General features: G+C 36.8%; 1 protein-coding gene and 1 pseudogene across 1 annotated transcript; one reads left to right on the top strand and one right to left on the bottom strand.

The window, feature by feature from the left end:
- The first annotated feature begins 898 nt into the window (after positions 1-898).
- LOC128170726 (meiosis-specific nuclear structural protein 1-like) lies at positions 899-8,496 on the top strand. Its single transcript, XM_052836498.1, has 9 exons — positions 899-1,076; positions 1,333-1,460; positions 1,905-2,007; positions 2,232-2,461; positions 2,810-3,026; positions 3,453-3,560; positions 4,097-4,219; positions 5,961-6,221; positions 7,743-8,496. The coding sequence occupies exons 1-9, from the start codon at positions 984-986 to the stop codon at positions 7,854-7,856; spliced, it is 1,377 nt and encodes a 458-aa protein (XP_052692458.1). The 5' UTR covers positions 899-983; the 3' UTR covers positions 7,857-8,496.
- A 16-nt stretch (positions 8,497-8,512) lies between these two features.
- Positions 8,513-16,438, bottom strand: LOC128170747 (uncharacterized; annotated as a pseudogene).
- Positions 16,439-20,517: the final 4,079 nt, after the last annotated feature.

Raw genomic sequence — 20,517 nt, forward strand, 5'->3', positions numbered from 1 at the left:
TGTATTTGATGTAGAGTACCGTCCCTTGGTGTATCTGATGTAGAGAACCGTCCCTTGGTATATCTGATGTAGAGTACCGTCCCTTGGTATATCTGATGTAGAGTAACGTCGCTTGATATATCTGATGTAGAGTATCGTCCCTTGGTATATCTGATGTAGAGTATCGTCCCTTGGAGTATCTGATGTAGAGTACTGTCCCTTGGTATATCTGATGTAGAGTACCGTCCCTTGATGCATCTGATGAAGCGTACCGTCCCTTGATGTATCTGATGATATAGAGTACCGTGCTTTGGTATATCTGATGTAGAGTACCGTCCCTTGGTATATCTGATGTAGAGTACCGTCCCTTGATGTATCTGATGCAGAGTATCGTCCCTTGATGTATCTCATGTAGAGTTCCATCTCTTGATGTATCTGATGTAGAGTACCGTTCCTTGATGTATCTGATGCAGAGTATCGTCCCTTAGTTTATCTGATGTAGAGTGCCGTCCCTTCTAGCCTGCACAAGATGATTCTTCAACTGAATTATGTTACATTCAAGTAAATAAAACTTCTGAACATGCTAAAATATTGTATAGAATGTGCACGTTTGTCGTTTTCAACAATTCTGTTTTGTGTATCATATTCATATGCATGATATGTATATCGCATTTACTCTGCTTTTTTTTCATTTGATTCGTTTACTTTGCATTATTGGATTTTACTGTATAAATTTGATTTATTGTTGGTTTTTATTGTCTAAAGAGATAAAAAAGTGTGTTGTTACTGTTGTAGTGACTGCTTATTATACGATCAGTTTGAATTATATTCTCCCTTATTAAACCCCTATAAATAATGAATGCCCTTTTTCCCTGTAGACAACTGTTCGTCGAGCCCTGACAGGTGGGGCAAGAGAGAGGCAGCTCGAAAACATCAGGAGGCAGGAAGATTATCGGGAGGACACAATTCGTCGGCTGCACGAGGAGAAAAGATTAGAAGCCAATATGAGTAATGAAGAAAGGATATCAGAGAAACGATTTATAAGGCGTACAATGATGGAACAAAAAGAAAGAGAAATGGAAGAAGCAATATTAAAGGTAAAGTTCTGATTTTTTCAACTGAAAAGGAGAGAATTGTCAATAACAGCTCATTTATAAGGAGGATGAGAGGAGTTTAACCAAAATGAATGTTATCTGAAGAGAATTTGACATAACTGATATTTTAACAAATTTTTGACCAGATATGAAATTATTGCTTACATTTTATAGCTTCTTCTCTGATGAAAATAATGCAGAATATCACTGAATATGTGTATCAGTAAATCTGATGTCAATTTTGAATGCTACACTCCAGGCACAGAGGGACCGTTTGATCCGAGAGGAACAGATGTTACAGGAGGAGAGACTGGCTGCAGAGCTAGAGAAGAGGAAACTAGATTCCATCAGGGACGAGAAGATGAGACAGCAAATCAGGGAAACCAGGTAAAACAAACAAGAGTAATCTGATTTTGCTTTAATAAAAACCCACATGTTTGAAAACATACTGGAAATTAAGAGTTTTTTTTTGACAGAGTTCTTAAATTCGAATTTTTGAAATAGGGATTTGTCTTTTCCAGTAACAACTTCAGTCAGTTATCTAAGATGTTTCTACACACATCATATGCCTCAAGTATTTCTGTCATTCATAGAATCATAAAAAATAATTGTCAAGTTATTAAAATACTCTCATCAGGCAAAACTTACCCAAAGTATTTGAATTACTGAATATTTAATTCTTAGTTTTCCACTCTGTTAGTTTACATTCAATTGGTGATGTCAATTTTGAAAGAATTTTTTTTTTGTAACCTTTCTTTGAAGTGTCAATATCCTGAAATGTAGGTTTTTGAGATAATTTCAGTGAACCAATTCAATTTACTTTGTTTACAGTTTAGAGTTGAGAGAATTAGAAGCTAAGCTACGATCTGCGTACATGAACAAAGAAAGGACTGCCCAGATAGCAGAGAAAGAGGCCATTAAATTTGATGTCATGGTAAATATATCTAATAAATTCCTCACGTTGAAAACAAAACAGTATTGCAATTTAATCTTGCTTTTAGTCTCTACTCCCCTGCTGCCTCTGAAAAATTAATTGAAAATTAGTTTTGTTACCCAAGTTTTCATAGTACAGATTACTAAATTTGTTTTCTGCATTAACGATCAGAACATTACCGTAACGTTCTTAGTAATGAGGCCTTTTAAAAAATTTTTCTTTAGAAACGTGACTCTGAGATAGCTCGCGAGATGAAGATTGAGCACGAGCGAGCAGAGGAGGCAGCTCGGCAGCGCGAGGTGGAGAAGTACCGGGAACAGATCCGGTACCAACAGGAGCTGGAGAGACAGCTGGAGGAGCGCGAGGAGCAAAAACAGCAGGCCTACGAGGAGTTCCTGAAGGAGAAGCTGATGATCGACGAGATCGTCCGCAAGATCTACGAGGAGGACCAGAGGTACGCCACAGGGACAGAGTGTCTTGTTTCATACTTTATCTTTGTGTTAAGGACATAAAGTCTTTTGTATGTTCAAAACTAAAGTCTTTGTACATTTTGTGTACGTTATGGAGATAATATTACAGTGCAGTTCCATTTTGTTACCTGGTCTACGTTTACGTCCATGTTTAGGAGTCACTTGAGCAACACACTGTTTCTTTTTGTCATATTCTTGATTTGAAAGATGTTTATGAATTCATAAATAAATGTTAAAGAGTTAGTGTACTGGTGGGGAAAGGGAGCTCGCCTTGAATTGACAATGGTAATGATCCGACTCCAGAAACTAGCAAATAATGAATTGTCTTGTAGAGAGAGGGAGCTGACGATGGCCAAGAAGAAGGCGACCCAGAAGTACATCTCGGAGTTCAAGGAGGCGCGCGAGGAATGGAAGGTCCTGGAACGCGAGAGGATGGAGGAGGAGAACCGCAAAATCCTACAGTTCTCCCGGCTCCAGGAACAGCGGGAAAACGCGCGCATGGAGAGCAAGAAACAAAAGGAGGAGGCCATGGCCCGCGTACAGAACGCAGTAAGTAGATTTATTTACCATGGGGGAAAGGGAAAGTAGAGAGAGAGGGGGTTGTAAGGTGTAAGGATGACTAATACTTCAAGGGAAGCTTCAATGGAGAATTGAATTATAAAGAAAGAGAGGGAAAGTGGGGAAAGAGGGAGCATGGGGAAAGGGGGGGGGGGAATGTTATATTGTACAATGTTTAGTTATTTTTGATAATCTTAATTTTTTTTAGCAAATTCATGTGATTTCAAATTGTACCCTATTATTTTCATTTTATCAAAACATTTTTTCAGACAATGACTAATTCTAAAATTATGATACTCATGCTAAATGTCAGACAAATCACATGACTGTGTAGGTTTATGGATGTCTTTAAAAAAAGACCATTTAGTAAGATGAAGAAATTTTATCTCTAACATAAGACGATTGATTTCCTTTCAGCTGGCAGAAGATATCGCGGCTAAGGACGCCGCCCGAGAGGAGATGGAGAGAATCCGCATGGAGCTGTATCTGGAGGAGCAAGAGGAGAAAGAAAGACAGAAAGAAAGGGTAGGTGGATCCAAGTTCTGTGTCACAAGTATTGAGGTGGATCAAAGTTCTGTATCACAAGAAGTTGTCATATTGGGGTGGACCTTAGTTTCTGGGATCAGAAGGATATTGTATTTTTCAAATGATATGTTTCAGACTTCACATAAGGAAGATCAGTGAATCTCTGTGATATCACATACTGTAGATTCCTAAATAAACACGAGGAATTATTATTTGCGTAAAATTGGGAGAAGCACATCTTGCAAGTTTTAAAATCTCATTTTAATTTTTTGAACAGATAAAACTAAATGGACCTATTATAAAAATTAGGCATTCGCAATTTTATTTTCCCGCAATTTGATGCAAAATGTTTGAATCGCGGAATTACAATGTAAATATTTGCAAAGAATAAGGAATACTGTATATTACTTTAGAAAATAAAAACTTTTTTCAAACTGATTGTTAAATATCTCTTTCATTATAAATGATTCCGTGGCTCGGAATTGAATGACAAATGTTTTTGGATGGTTCTGATTGGCTGCTATTTTTGTACACAGGATGACATGGAGAGGAGGATCAGACAGAGGCTGGAGCTACAGAGTACACACGCCCAACAGATGCACTTCAAGAATCTCCGACGGAAGGCCGAGGAAGACGAGGAGGAGGAGTTCAGGCAACAGGTAAAGGGACACAACTCTCGGGATATAGTTATAACTGCAGTTGTTATAAGGGGGAGGGGCGGGGGGGAGAGTAACTCTTTTGTTACATTGATAATGGGGGCATTTCTGTAACTTCAGTTATGAAGAGAATAACTCTGGCCCTTGGGCCATAAAAGTAAGACGAGCTTACTTTTGATCTCAATCTCACTTTTGCAATACAGTGGAGCCTCAGATATCCGGACGCCAGATATCCGGACGCTTCACTTACCGGTCGATTTTTATTGGGAACGGAATTTTTACAGAATAATTTGTCTCGTTTATCCGGAATTCCGCGTTCCGGATCCGGACGGTCAAACTTTACCACATAATACAGTTTTCCTTTAAATTTTACCTCATTTAACCGGACGGTCACATTTAAGTGTTCGGGGGCACAAAAGTTTTTTATGCGCAAGTGCAAATTTGTGTAAAAACATCTGACACTGGTTGTTGGTTTTAAACAATGCCTTCGTCCGGTAATCGGGGTCACCTGTGTCACGCTATGTACTCGCCCGAGGATATTACGGTAACCATGGATGCGACATGTTTAATTGTCGCCATTTAACTTATGAACTGTTATTGTTTGATTAAAATGATATGAAAATTGTTTAATTTGTGTTTAAAAAAGTCATCAATTGATTGAATTAAAATTCTATTAATCGTAGTGTGATTAGATCGTTCGTACGCCTATTCATTTTAAAACGTAATTGAAATAAAATATTTGATAATTTGAGTTCTGTTTACGATAGTTATTAAGACCGCTTGGGATGTTCAGGGTATCGACATTAATTTTATAGCGTGTGTTCAATTAACAGTGTAATAATAATTTATGCCAAACATGGCGTGGATGAGTGTTCACGCTACTTGTAAATATCGCTTGGGTGCAATTAACTCTATAGAAAGATGGATACGTAAAATTAGCTTGGGTAAGTTCTGTCAATGAAAAAATAGCTTGGACAATTATCAATAAGGGAATATATACAGATTTTCACCCATTTTCAATCATCAAATGTTGAGCAGCTTCAAACATGTCAACACCACCGGTCAAGAGAGCGAGAGTTGCGATCACCGCTAGCTTGAAGAAAAAGATTTGTCAGCGTAAAGTGGAACACCGATTTTCTTCTCTTCGCTTTGTTATGCGAATGTAATTAAATTATCGGTTTAATACAGTGATTGTTATGTACATGTACATGTGTACGTGTTGCCTTGAAGAATGCAGTGCTTGGTTTCCTGTGGAAAAAACATACCTTAAATAATGTTTTTAACAATATTTTGTTTTGTTAATTTAAAAAAAATCTGAACTTTTTTTGTAGTGCTATCAAAATAAAATATTTAATTGTATAATTAATCTATGAGTTATGTTTCCATAAATATTAAAGGTAAATATCACAATTCAGATATCCGGACGCTTCACCTATCCGGACGATTTGGCCTGGGGACAAAAGTGTCCGGATAAGTGAGGCTCCACTGTATACCTTTTGTAAAAGTGAGACTGAGATCAAAAGTGAGCTCGTCTAACTTTTATGGCCCCGGGGCCTGTGGCCTGTAACCTTAGATGTTATAAAAGGGGGTCATTCTGTAACATCAGGCGTCATAAAGACAGGTTCCCTATGGAACTTAACTATCATTATAGCACTCAGGTTGACATGATGCTCTGTAATTTCAATAATTTTCCCAATGGTTTCTTTACTACAATTGAATTCATGCTGATATAATTGCATTGCAGATGATGGCCAAATTTGCGGAGGATGACCGCATCGAGCAGATGAATGCCAACAAGCGCCGCATGAAGCAGCTTGAGCACAAGCGAGCAGTGGAGAAGCTCATTGATGACAGGAAGTCTCAGTTCGCCGCAGACCGCGAGCGGGAGCTTGAGGAGCGCCGTGAGGAGGAGAGGATGGAGGCATTCAGGAAACAGATTATTGAGGAGGAGAGACAAAAACTGCTCAGGGAGCACGCCATGAGGCTGCTGGGATATCTACCCAAGGTAAGGGCTAATACTGATATCTACCCAAGGTAAGGGCTAATAGTGATATCTACCCAAGGTAAGGGCTAATAGTGATATCTACCTAAGGTAAGGGCTATTACTGATATCTATACAAGGTAAGGGCTAATAGTGATATCTATACAAGGTAAGGGCTGATACTGATATCTACCCAAGGTAAGGGCTAATACTGATATCTACCTAAGGTAAGGGCTAATAGTGATATCTACCCAAGGTAAGGGCTAATACTGATATCTTCCCAAGGTAAGGGCTAATACTGATATCTACCTAAGGTAAGGGCTAATACTGATATCTACCTAAGGTAAGTGCTAATACTGATATCTACCCAAGGTAAGGGCTAATAGTGATATCTACCTAAGGTAAGGGCTAATAGTGATATCTACCCAAGGTAAGGGCTAATAGTGATATCTACCCAAGGTAAGGGCTAATACTGATATCTACCGAAGGTAAGGGCTAATAGTGATATCTATACAAGGTAAGGGCTAATACTGATATCTACCGAAGGTAAGGGCTAATAGTGATATCTACCCAAGGTAAGGGCTATTACTGATATCTATACAAGGTAAGGGCTAATACTGATATCTACCCAAGGTAAGGGCTAATACTGATATCTACCTAAGGTAAGGGCTAATAGTGATATCTACCTAAGGTAAGGGCTAATAGTGATATCTACCCAAGGTAAGGGCTAATAGTGATATCTATACAAGGTAAGGGCTATTACTGATATCTATACAAGGTAAGGGCTAATAGTGATATCTATACAAGGTAAGTGCTAATAGTGATATCTACCCAAGGTAAGGGCTAATAGTGATATCTACCCAAGGTAAGGGCTAATAGTGATATCTATACAAGGTAAGTGCTAATAGTGATATCTACCCAAGGTAAGGGCTAATAGTGATATCTACCCAAGGTAAGTGCTAATACTGATATTTACCCAAGGTAAGGGCTAATACTGATATCTACCTAAGGTAAGGGCTAATAGTGATATCTATACAAGGTAAGTGCTAATAGTGATATCTACCCAAGGTAAGGGCTATTACTGATATCTATACAAGGTAAGGGCTAATACTGATATCTATACAAGGCAAAGGCTGATACTGATAAGGTAAGGGTTTATACAAGTTAAGTTTAAGTATTCAATGCATACCAAATTAAACACATATCTTATTAACCACGTGTTTGCCTCATTTAGCAGTGGATGTCTTCCATGGTGTATATGTTTGATATGACACTGTGATCACATCACTACAGATTTTTACACATTATTTTTGAAATGAAATGAGGATCTTTTGCATAAAAAATTCTATAAAACAGGAATTTAAAAATTCAAAACGAGAATAAAAAAAATGTGATTATAAAATCTCTCCAAGACCCAGGCAAAGAAAACACACAACTCATTGGATTAAAATCATTTATCATTGCAAATTGTGAGAGATCGATATATTTGCCTAGGTTCATTCATATAGAGATATAGGTGAAACTGATGTAATAATCTTATTGTAGGGAGTGATCCGTGACTCGGGCGACCTGAACATGCTGGGGTCAGAGTTCAAGGACGCATACAGTAAGCGTCAGATTGACCCGTTCGACGAGGAGGCGTGGGACCAGCGTCGGTAGGAAACCGACCAATCAAAATTAGGCATCTGTGATTATGAAATTCTACAAAATGAACTAATATTCCGTTCCATCATTGGATAGCTGTACATTGTTTCTGGAAGTACATGTATGTTATTGGGTGATGTTAATGGCAGAACATGTATGGTATTGAACTATTTTAATGGTTTATAGATTTGTGTAAATAATGGTCGGCAGTGGACAAAAGCCATAACTTTCTCATGAATTCTTTTTTCTCAGTGTGTGTGTGTGTGTGTGAAAGAGAGAGAAGAGAGTGTGTGATTGTTTAGGAAGACAGGAATGTTGGCATATCTGATAACCCTCAAGGAGTCTTTTTTTAAACAGTACCTGTATTCTTCTTTGCTGCATTTTGTTTGGTATTGTAACTGGATAAAGCTGATTGACGTGGTAGTGATATTCTGGGTATATAATACATTGCGTTCTGTGATGTCTGTTTCCTTACTCTGCTATGCAGGTGAACTGACTATAAATCCCCAGTATTAGTGTATATATACTGATTATTGCTGCAGTGTATGGATGTTTATAGAGATGATGCCTATTTCTCTATAATCAAGTGCTATTAGTGTCGCTATATTTTATTTCTTATCTTAAAAATGTAAAAGAAGTTAAATTATTAAAAGACACTCTTATATACAATGTAGTTTTTATATACACTTTAATAAAACAATATATATTACATTTAAAAAATCTGTCAATCTAGGAATAAATAAATCATTGATTAGCACTTTAATCAGCAGTCAATCTGAAAGTGAATTTCTTCACATTTATTGAGTTCTATCTACAGATTGCTACGACTCACTAAACATCATTTGTATATAAGTAGTATGTATTTCATGGTAAGCGTAAATACAAAAGAAAATCAGTAAACTTAAACTTGGTCACAATATTCCTCCAAAACTATTTACATAAACATGAATTTTCCATCTACCTGATCAATATAACATTTTTTATAAGGGAGAAATGTGCTTCCGACGCCACTGTACTCAATAAACTCTCCTACAAAAAAATGTCAGGGATCAACAGCATAAAATACAGATATCTCTAGAAAACATTAGTAGAAGGGGGATAACTTTCTTTCATTTCAAATTGAAAAATACAAATTGGAGTTACCCCCCTTTGCATGTGTTTTTTAATCAATTTCTTGTGTGCAAATCAAAACTAAAAAAAAATTCATCACACATTCGTCACATTTCTAAGGGATATCTCTGTCCCAGCACCAAATTACAGCAGAGATTTATAAGAGATCTCAGGAGCTTATTATGTAAAACACACATATAGTACAAATGTAAAATTAATAAAAAGGATGACGAACACATAAATGTTAAATCCATGTACACAGAAACAGAGTCCATTGATGATGCATTATTCATGTTGAGTTCACTTTCAGAAAAACAGAGTCCATTGACGAGGCATTATTTCCATTGGAATTATGGGTAATCCGGGAAGGTTTTCTACTGTCTCCCCCTGAACTGGCCTGAAGGCGTTCTAAAAGCAGCTTGTCTGCAAGAAACAAAAATAATTAGTTTATAACTGTATTAAAAGAAAGAACAAGATATCTGTGAGCCAATGCTCACTAGTGATACCCCCACTCTGATGTGAATATGTAAAATAAGCAAAGTCGACATTTAACAGAAAGCTGGCATCCGATTGGTACAGAAATATATCCCACAATATTGCATGCCTAAACAAATGGTGTGTTAAAATTTCAAGCATCTGCGATAAATAGCTGCTGAGAAATCTTTGAGAAAAATTTTTTCTAAAAATTTTGGCTAAAATAAACAAAGTACTCATTTAACAGGAAGTTGACGTCCGATTGGTACAAGAAATCTTTGACGAAAATTTGTTTGAAAATTTTTGCTAAAAATAAACATTTGCTAAAAATAAACAAAGTACTCATTAAACAGGAAGTTGACGTCTGATTGATACAAAAATATATCCCACGACATGACATGCAAAAACAAAAAGTGTGTTAAAATTTCAAGCATCTGCCATAAATAGTTGCTGAGAAATCTTTGACTGAAATTTGTTTGAAAATTTTGGCTAAAAATAAACAAAGTACTCATTTAACAGGAAGTTGACGTCTGATTGGTACAAAAATACATCCAACGATATAGCATGCCTGTACAAATACTGTGTAACAATTTCAATCATCTGCGATAAACAGTTGCTGAGAATTCTTTGACAAAAATTTGTTTGAAAATTTTTGCTAAAAATAAACAATGTCGTCATTTAACAGGAAGTTCACGTCTGATTGGTACAAAAATATATCCAACGACATGGCATGCCTATACAAATATTGTGTAAAAATTTCAAGCATCTGCGATAAATAGTTGCTGAGAAATCTTTGACAAATATTTGTTTGAAAATTTTGGTTAAAAATAGGCAAAGTAGTCATTTAACAGGAAGTTGACGTCCGATTGGTACAAAAATATATCCCACGATATGGCATGCCCTAACAGACACTGTGTAAAAATTTCAAGCATCTGTGATAAATAGTTGCCGAGATGAATGCGACAGAAATTTTTGTTACAGACGGACAGACAGACAAGGGTAAAACAGTATACCCCCTCTCCTTCGGAGCAGGGGTATAAAAAGTGAGCAAGCTCAAATACCCACGTTCTCCCATTACTTGACAATGTTACACACCATGAATGACAGAGTATGCATTAAATACAAAACAAGAGGCCAATTGGCCTTAACGGTCACCTGAGTAGCATATATCCCATACACAAACTTGTCATGGAGTCTCATATATGCATCTTATTAATTAGGTTTCATACTGGAGTAGAAAAATTATAAATTTGTAATGACGACCACATTTAATTAAAAAAGAACTGTGAAACCTCTAATTTTGGTGAACAACTAAAAGATCTGGTCTACAAAATCATGAATTCAGTTTTCCTTTCAGGTGTGTTTTTATCAGTAAAGAAGATAATTTTTTAACGTTATATGCATTAACATCTATACATCCATTTTAGCCCTGCCCTAGAGTCAAAACCCATACCCCAAGGGACATGAAAATTAAAATTTCAGTAGAGGACTTCTTGGTAAACATAATTATTAGTCAGTTTTTTTTATACACTGGCAGATGTGTGAGAAAAGAGAAGATTTTTAAACATTATATGCATTAACACTATATTGCCCCCCCCCCTCTCATGTCCTGAACCCCTGACCCAGGGGCCATGAATTTCACAATTTAGGTAAAGGAGATTGTGGATATCATAACCATGTATTCATTTTTGTGCCCACATGTGTGGGAGTAGATCGAGAAGAAGATTTTTATTTATTTATCTTTATCTTATAACATTTCAGCTTTTGTGAACAACTAAAATGTTTTCCTTGTAAACTGAATCCCCAATGTAGCCCCATCATACTCCTTAGATTTGAACAAATTTGAATCTACATTACCTAAGGTTGCTTTCATTAAAGTTAGAGCTTTTCTACACAAATGGTTTTATAGAAGAAGATTTCTAAAGATGTTTCCCAATATATTCCTAGTATGTAAAAATTTGATCTCACCCCCCAAATTGTCACCCCATCCTAACCCAGGGGATCATGATTGAACAAACTTGAGTTCGTCCCCCCTCCCCCATTGTGGCCCCACCCTACACCCCGGGGTCATGATTTTCACAACTTTGACCTGAGGATGCTTTTACTTATGTTTCAGCTTTCCTGGCTGAATAGTTTCTGGGAAGAAGATTTTTAAACATTTACTCTACATTAGTACATTCATATGTAAAAATTTGACCCCCCATTGACTAAATAGAGGCCCCACCCTTCCAGGGGGGGGGGTCTAGATGTTTACAACTTTAATTCTACACTACCTGAGGTGTCTTCCACAAAAATTTCAGCTTTCCTGGCTGCCAGATTAGTTTTTGAAAAGAAGATTTTTTTTAAAAGATTACTCTAAATATACGTATGTAAAAGTTCGACGTCCCATTGTGGCCCCACTCTTACCCCAGTGGTCAAGATTTTCACAACTTTGAATCTACACTACCTGAGGATGCTTTCACATAAGTTTCAGCTTTCCTGGCCAAATGATTCTTGAGAAAAAGATTTTTGAAAAAACTTCTTTAGAATTTTCAATATTTTCTAATTATCTCACCTTAAAAAAGGGCATGGTGCTTAATTTTCACGACTTTGATTCCCCTCTGCCTAAGGGTGCTTTGTGCCAAGTTTTTTTTTGAATTTGCCCAGTAGTTTAGGAGAAGATGTTGAAAATGTAAAAATTTATGGACAGAGGACAGACAGACAAACAAACAGACTGACAGACGACAGACAAATTGTGATCAAAAAAGGTCACTTGAGCTTTCAGCTCAGGTAAGCTAAAAATGATAAAGGTCATTACTTGCAAAACATCATCAGATCAAAACTTTCTGCAATTATGCACATATCTAATCATATGTCTTAAACAACAACAATATACTAATTAATTCTAATGGTTAAAAAATTCAAGACAAAACATTGTAATTAAATTTCCTAGAAACATGAAAATCAACACATTATGCCCCAACTACGTAAAAAGTTTTACGAAATTCAATACAGCTGTTTGAGAAGAGTCGGGCTTACAAAAAAATCATTCAAAAAAATCATTCAACATTTGGCCAAAATTCAAGTTCAATGGGGCTAAAATTCCCACAAAGATAAATGAATCGGAACTTCCTAGTAATTAGCACATCTACACATTGTGTCCTAAATACCTTAAAAGTTTCATAAAATTCTGTGCAGATGTTTAATATAAGTTTTGCTTAAAAACCAGGACTGACAGACGGATAGGTTGAAATCATTATTCTCTAACAATTCCATTACATGTGGTATAATAATGGCACAATTAGCAAAACAAAGATACATTTACAAATTGATAATGATCTGACATTTACAATTTATAATTGTTCAGTTTAATATTATAGACTTCATGTGGATATTTGTTTTATAATATTCCACATTCAGAAAATAAAACTTGTATAACATGATGTTTCTCACTCATGTTTGGATGATCACAAAGTGTGAAATAAACAGGAGTCAGTATTACAGTCCATGTGAATTATACACAGCTCAATTTCAGCTGCAGATGTTGAACAAAGTGACAAACAACATGTGTGGTATTGAGAGCAGACTAGATTTGTACAGAAACATTTACAACCTGTCAATATCCCAGCTATCTCCATTATACAGCTGGTGTTGAGCTGGACATGAGGTCCCCATCAGGACGGGGTCTGTGATCATCTACAACAAGGCATTAATTAGCTGTTAATTAATCCATTCCATACATTATATGTAATGATAGAGCTACATCTACAAATTAAAACTTTAACCTGATTACCATGACACTTGCTTTATTATTTATCTAATTAATTAAGTTAAGTCAATTAACATGTCACAAAATAACTGATTACAAATACATGTGTCACTCTATATATTTCATAATTAAATACAGCAACCTGTTACTTCTATTCACTAAATACAATGACATGTAACTGTACATTTAATTAGTAAAATAATGTATCTAATTTCTGTTTATGTTAGATAAACACTGAATCTCAATGACTGGTAGATACAGCTAACCCTGTAACAATGAGTTGTTTATATTGACAAACAATCACACAGATAAACATGTCTTACATGTATCTTATTGACTGATAATTAACACGGACTGTGTGTCTTAGTTATCTATATCTAGTTAATGTGAATGATAATGACTCAGACTTACCTGTCAGAGCGTCCTGTCTGGTGATATACCTGTAGACACACACCTTGTTGTTGTCCTCTGATCCGACCCAGAGACGGTGAGTGTTGACATCATAACTCAGGCTCTGTGGTACACCCATCTCTTGTGATTTTGTCAGTAGATGTGACAGGAACCGACCGTCCTTATTTATCATCTGTACTGTGTCGGTTGTACTATCACACACCAGGATGTGTGACAGCGGGTCAGTACAGATTCCCCATGGCACTAGTCGTGATCCTGATGGATGTCCTGTGTAGGAGAAACGATGTCTTCCTCCACGCTCTGTCACCACTACAGCAGACTTATAGTCAGACACCACGACATCCCCATTGTTGTTCTCTGTTATATAGAGAGGTATACTATACAGTCCCCGTCCTGTGTTGTGGTACTGTATGGTCTGTGTGAGTTGTCCACTCTGGTTGTACCGGGTTACCTTGCCTGTTACCTTGCCTGTGTATGTATCATAGTTACACATCCCGACCAGTAGATCCCCAGTGGACGGGGACCAGTACACACACTGTGGGTCCCATGTAGAGTCTGTTATCTCTATAAATGTGGTGGTTGTTTTCATATCCTTTGACAGTTTGTTGATGTTATAATTCCTATCTATATAAATCAGTTCACTCTCACTGTTCACTGTGTGTAATCCATAACCACTCGATGAATCCTCCACATGATGTAGAGGGACACCTGTTGTGTCTGTCAACATGAGATTGTTTATAACATCACTGACCCAGACCCGGTCTGATGTCACACAGGAAATGTGATTACAACCATCAACACCTGTCAGTGTGAGAGATTGATGGAGCTCAGCACCAGACGTCAGTTTCAGCAGACACTGGTTTCCTACGCGTCGGTTTCCTCTCTCTGTGATTTGGATTGCACTCAGTGACTCCATCACATCCTCCTTGTTGAGTGACTCAGTCATGGAGAGCTGGCTGGTGTGGAGTGTAAGATGTATCTGGGGGAGGGCTGTCTTTGTGAATGAGAGGAATTGTAGCGCACTGAATGTGAATGCTGGCTGTACATATCTGTGTTCATATCTCCTTAGTCTGACAATATGTCTGATCATTTCTATCTTCTGTTTTTTACATCTGTGTTTGAAATCAAAGTAACATAACACATAGTTCAATAGATCATATACCACATAGTCAATGAGACCCTTCAGTCTCTGGGCCTTTGTTAACATCTCTGATTGAAGGGGGGAGAATTCTGTGTGACAGGTTTTGACATCAGCTTTGATTCCTGTCAGGAGAACAGGTCTGTAAAAGAGAGCCTCACTTCTGATGGTGTGAATGGTTCCTCTGTGTTGTTGTCGCTTTGTTTTATAGGCTGTTTTAACATTTATCTTCTTGTGTTTTCTATGTTGTTGGCAATTATTACAGGCAGGAACTTGACAAGGTTCACAGTACTTTGTATAAACATGGCTAGGATGTCTCACACAGATCTCTTGTGTTGGGATGTAGTTGATTTTATCACGGTGTGACACAACATCATGGTCTATTGTTTGGAGATCTTTTACATGGTTCTCTTTACACTGGGGACACAGATCACATGGACACGATACACAATGGTACGCTGTGTCCCCCGGACACTTAGAACACTGATGTACTTGGTATGGGGAGCTTGCTGTGATGTATTGGGAGCTTGCTGTGTCCATGATGTGGGCGGTCTGGTTCATAACCTGTTGAATGAAAATAAAGAGTTTTAGAATTATCATTGTTTTATAGTTTCAATGTCAAATTATATAAGAAATATTTTAGTTTAAAGCAGATGTTTTTATTAAAGAAATACTATATTTTCCCTACTAAGATAATTGACGGTCCATCATTCTGGTTCTGATTATAGAGACACTCAACCAGTAGAAAAATACAACACAAGATTGCTGAGTGAGAAAGAGCTAGGTGCTCTCTCTCTCTCTCTCTCTCTCTCTCTCTCTCTATTGCCATCGTTTTATCTCTATATATTTTTCTCTCTGTTTCTCTCTCTTGGATGTGTACATAATTGAGAAAGTGTATTATATGATTATCTAGCAGAGAAAGTCAGAGAGAAAAAAATAAAATAAGATGTAGAGTACACGTCTTAATTTAGTTGAATTCAATTACCTGGTATTTACTGTCTCAATTTACCTAACATGTATTCCTGCTCTTTTTATTTCTTTCTCTCAATCTCTGTTTTTCATAATTTTAACACTAAACAAGCATTCTTGCTCTCTCTCTCTCTCTCTCCTCTCTCATGTACAATTGCTCTAGAGATCTTATTCCTCCTTTCTCTCAGACTTTTTTCAAACAAATGCTTTTTCTCTATCTCCTCAGATTTCTCTTCTGAACATGTATTTTTGCTCTCTCTTTTTCTCTATTTCTGTCTTTCAGACAAACTCCATCAAACATGTACCGGTACATGTACTAAATATATCTTACTCTAAATGAGATGTAATCTCTCTCTCTTCATGAATGTTGTCAAAACACTATGTTTTACAATTATTCAACAAAAATGACTTTATAATTAAAAGCAAAATTTCAAGAGTTATTTTTCATGGATTATATTTTCATGCTCGTCGATCTCAACTCAACAGTCTATGTGATAACCAGTTTAAACCGGTTTATATAACTGCTGTTCTTGCTGTTACTAATTTACTCCCTCCGTGATCTGCAATTTATATTGATTTATTTAAGTAAACAATTGATTTCATCAGTAAGGGAATGTAAATATAAGCATTGAATGATTTATTTTTGATGTCGTCATGTCAGTAACTGCTGTCAGATGAGCAGACAAATTATCATAACGCGCTAACGCACGTTATTCAATTTGTCTGCTAACGGCAGACGTCAAAAATAAATCATTTAATGCTATACACTTTCACTGCTAAACCCCCCCCCCCTCTCTCTCTCTCTCCTTACTCTTATATATGTAAAGATGTGCATCTTACTTATTCCCTCAGACATATAGTCCCTCTCTCTCTCTCTCTCTCTCTCTCTCTCTCTCTCTCTCTCTCTCTCTCCTTACTGTTGTACATGTAAACATGTGCATCTTACTTATTCTCTCAGACGTCATGTAATCTTTCTCTCTCTCTTCTTATACGTAATATTGCTTTCTATCATCCCTCTCTTGTATCTTTTTTCTCTTTCCCTCATTCTCTCTCCTCTTTCTCCCTCTCTCTCAAACAGACTTTCTCTAAACATGTACATATATTATTACTCTTTAGATCTAACCCCCTACACACATCACCATAATTTAGTTATAGAAATGGGGGCTGACACAAGATTTGCCTTCTCTCTCCTCTCTCTCTCTCTCTCTCTCTCTGACTAACTCTGTTAAACATATGCATCTTTCTATTTCTCTTAGACATGTAATCTCTCTCTCTCTCTCTCTCTCTCTCTCTCTCTAACTCTGTTAAACATATGCATCTTTCTATTTCTCTTAGACATGTAATCTCACTCTCTCTCTCCACATACACATCACCATAACTTAGTTATAGAAATGAGGGCTGACACAAGATTTGCCTTCTCTCATACTTTCTTTGTTTTTCTACTGAACATGTACATCTAATATTACTCATTAGATTTTATTTTCTCTCTCTCTCGACAAACACACACATCACCATAATTTAGAGAAATGAGAGCCGACACAGGATTTGACTTCTGTCTGATTCTATTGAAAAACAGTTTTTCAAATGTGACACATATCTTCAGTGTGTTCTTATTTACAATTCACCTATGAAATACAGAATGTTACTTTTTAAAATGTGGTTATAAAACATAGGTAAAATGTAGTTGTGTTATTGCCCCTATAGAGAACATTCTGTACTTGCTATCAAAATACAATTCACACCTATCATCAAATGTGTGCAAAATGGGAACCCACCAATGTATACATGTTAAATACTGGCTTATGTCCCTTGCTTTGCTATTCCCTTAACCCTGGTTGATTTTTGACAGTCCCCCAAGCAGATAATTGGACAATTTCCCAGCCCTGACATTACCACAAGGTTATGTTTCTCCTCATCTAACACATCAATCATCAAATGGGAATGTGGGCAATAGTTACATTGTCAGTTCCTGGGTAAAAAATTGATGTTGATCTCACCCTATGCTCTCGTGCAACAGTTCTTACCCCAGGACTAACACAATGACTACTGCCCTCATACCCATTTAAGAGATGTATACTAAAATGTCTATGAATGACACACGACGACAAACGTGAGATAGCAATGGGTCTCCTGAGTGACTCAGGTGACCTAAAAATACATAGTATAGCTACATGAACATGGTGATATTACATGAATACTATACCACATATATTCTCTCTTTGACCTCTCAGTACACAGCACAGTCAGACACAGGGAACCTGTAAAGAGACCATCAACTGTTACATTCTACAGACTGGTATAACCTATGAACTATTACATACTAGTACTTGATGATATCCCGCACAAGTGCGGGATTTAATAATATACACATTTAAATGATACAATGTTTAATAAGTTGATCCATATTTTTTGGTTAATTTATGTATATATAGTGTCTGATTTTTTTCTTAATTCATTTCTTAAAGCTGCTTGGTTCGTTTTATATCAAATTTTATTCACGCTTTTAAACGATGGCTATGCTTAGTTTATGTATAATAATAGACATTGCAGTAGTTTTACCCGTCAATTATGCCAAATTTCAATGAAGAAAAATACGTACAAAATTTGCTAACCAAACAAACGACATTAAAAGGTACCGTATTATTTCGCCTCATGTTAAATTTCACCCCTGACATCGAGACATGTATGGTTGTATTACGACTTTGACATCGCCTTAAATAAAGGTCGAAATGATCAGACAAATTACAAATAAACATGTGTACGTTTTGTTCGCTAATATTTCCAAAGTCTGCTTTCTTTACAATCGATGCATAGCATGGGGGTTGAATAACCCCAATCATTCGGGGGACGAAACCAAGCGGTTTCCTTTTCCAAACATTCCCGTGATGCATTTTGGTTTATTTATTTATTTGCCCAAAGAGAAATTATTTTTATTTACTTTGAATATTTCTAACTTTGAAAGGAGACTGATTCTGCTCGTGTAAATAGGAGAAAGTCCATAACTTTCTAAGATAAATGATTTGTATGGAAAAAAATTTGATACTGTAACTACAAAAATATCGGACCAAGCAGCTTAAGCCTTTTTCAAGCTCGTAAAAATCTACATTTACTATATCAAATACTGCTTACTCTCAAACATGTACTTTGCATCTACCGGGTATGTTGATTCTCTCTCTCTCCCTCTCTCTCACATACACAGGTAAACATACACAGGTGCACACACACAGACTTTCTCTGCTTACAATTTGTTCTTGATTTTCTGTACTAAACCTGTATATGTAATATTACTCTTTATATCTTACTCCCTCTCTTCTCTCTTAGTTTTGTTCTGTCAACAGGTACTAATGTTCTTCTATCTCCCCCTCTTCTCTCTCGCTCTCCTCTCTCTGTCTCTCTCTGTCTCTCTTTCTTTGCTTAAAATTTCCCCCTGATTTTCTCTACTAAACCTGTACATGTAATATTTCTCTTTAGATCTTATTCTCTCTCTCTCATCATTTACCTTACTTCTCAGATATGTTCTCTCTCTCTCTCTCTCTCTCTCTCTCTCATACTTTCTTTGTTTTTTCTACTGAACATGTACATGTAATATTACTCATTAGAATTTATTCTCTGTGTCTCTCTCTCTCTCTCCACAAACACACACAGAGATCACCATAATTTAGAGAAATGAGGGCTGACACAGGATTTGACTTCTGTCTGATTCTATTGAAAAACTGTTTTTCAAATGTGACACATATCTTCAGTATGTTCTTATTTACAATTCACCTATGAAATACAGAATGTAACTTTTTAAAATGGGGTTATAAAACATAGGTAAGTTGTGTCTTTACCCCATGTAGAGAACAGACTGTTATTGCTATCAAAATACAATTCACACCTATCATCAAATGTGTGCAAAATGGGAACCCACCAATGTATACATGTTAAATACTGGCTTATGTCCCTTGCTTTGCTATTCCCTTAACCCTGGCTGATTTTTGACTGTCCCCCGAGCAGATAATTGGACAATACCCCAGCCCTGACATTACCACAAGGTTATGTTTCTCCTCGTCTAACACATCAATCATCAAATGGGAATGTGGGCAATAGTTATATTGTCAGTTCCTGGGTAAGAAATTGATGTTGACCTCAGCCTATGCTCTCGGGCAACAGTTCTTACCCCAGGACTAACACAATGACTACTGCCCTCATACCCATTTAAAAGATGTATACTAAAATGTCTATGAATGACACACGACGACAAACGTGAGATAGCAATGGGTCTCCTGAGTGACTCAGGTGACCTAAAAATACATAGTATAGCTACATGAACATGGTGATATTACATGAATACTATACCACATATATTCTCTTTGACCTCTCAGTCAACAGTCAGACACAGCCTGGGAACCTGTAAAGAGACCATCAACTGTTACATACTACAGACTGGTATAACCTATCAGTCAACAGTCAGACACAGAGAACCTGTAAAGAGACCATCAACTGTTACATACTACAGACTGGTATAACCTTTCAGTCAACAGTCAGACACAGAGAACCTGTAAAGAGACCATCAACTGTTACATACTACAGACTGGTATAACCTTTCAGTCAACAGTCAGACACAGAGAACCTGTAAAGAGACCATCAACTGTTACACACTACAGACTGGTATAACCTATCAGTCAACAGTCAGACACAGAGAACCTGTAAAGAGACCATCAACTGTTACACACTACAGACTGGTATAACCTATCAGTCAACAGTCAGACACAGAGAACCTGTAAAGAGACCATCAACTGTTACATACTACAGACTGGTATAACCTATCAGTCAACAGTCAGACA

Source organism: Crassostrea angulata, chromosome 2 (genome assembly GCF_025612915.1).
Source record: "Crassostrea angulata isolate pt1a10 chromosome 2, ASM2561291v2, whole genome shotgun sequence".
NCBI lineage: Eukaryota > Metazoa > Mollusca > Bivalvia > Ostreida > Ostreidae > Magallana > Magallana angulata.

Bases quoted from the DNA above. Each gene is read 5' to 3' on its own strand.
- LOC128170726 (XM_052836498.1), top strand. From the start codon at position 984: ATGAGTAATGAAGAAAGGATATCAGAGAAACGATTTATAAGGCGTACA. The intron at 1,461-1,904 runs GTAAAACAAACA...CTTTGTTTACAG, and splicing joins CAGCAAATCAGGGAAACCAG to TTTAGAGTTGAGAGAATTAG. The intron at 2,008-2,231 runs GTAAATATATCT...ATTTTTCTTTAG, and splicing joins CCATTAAATTTGATGTCATG to AAACGTGACTCTGAGATAGC.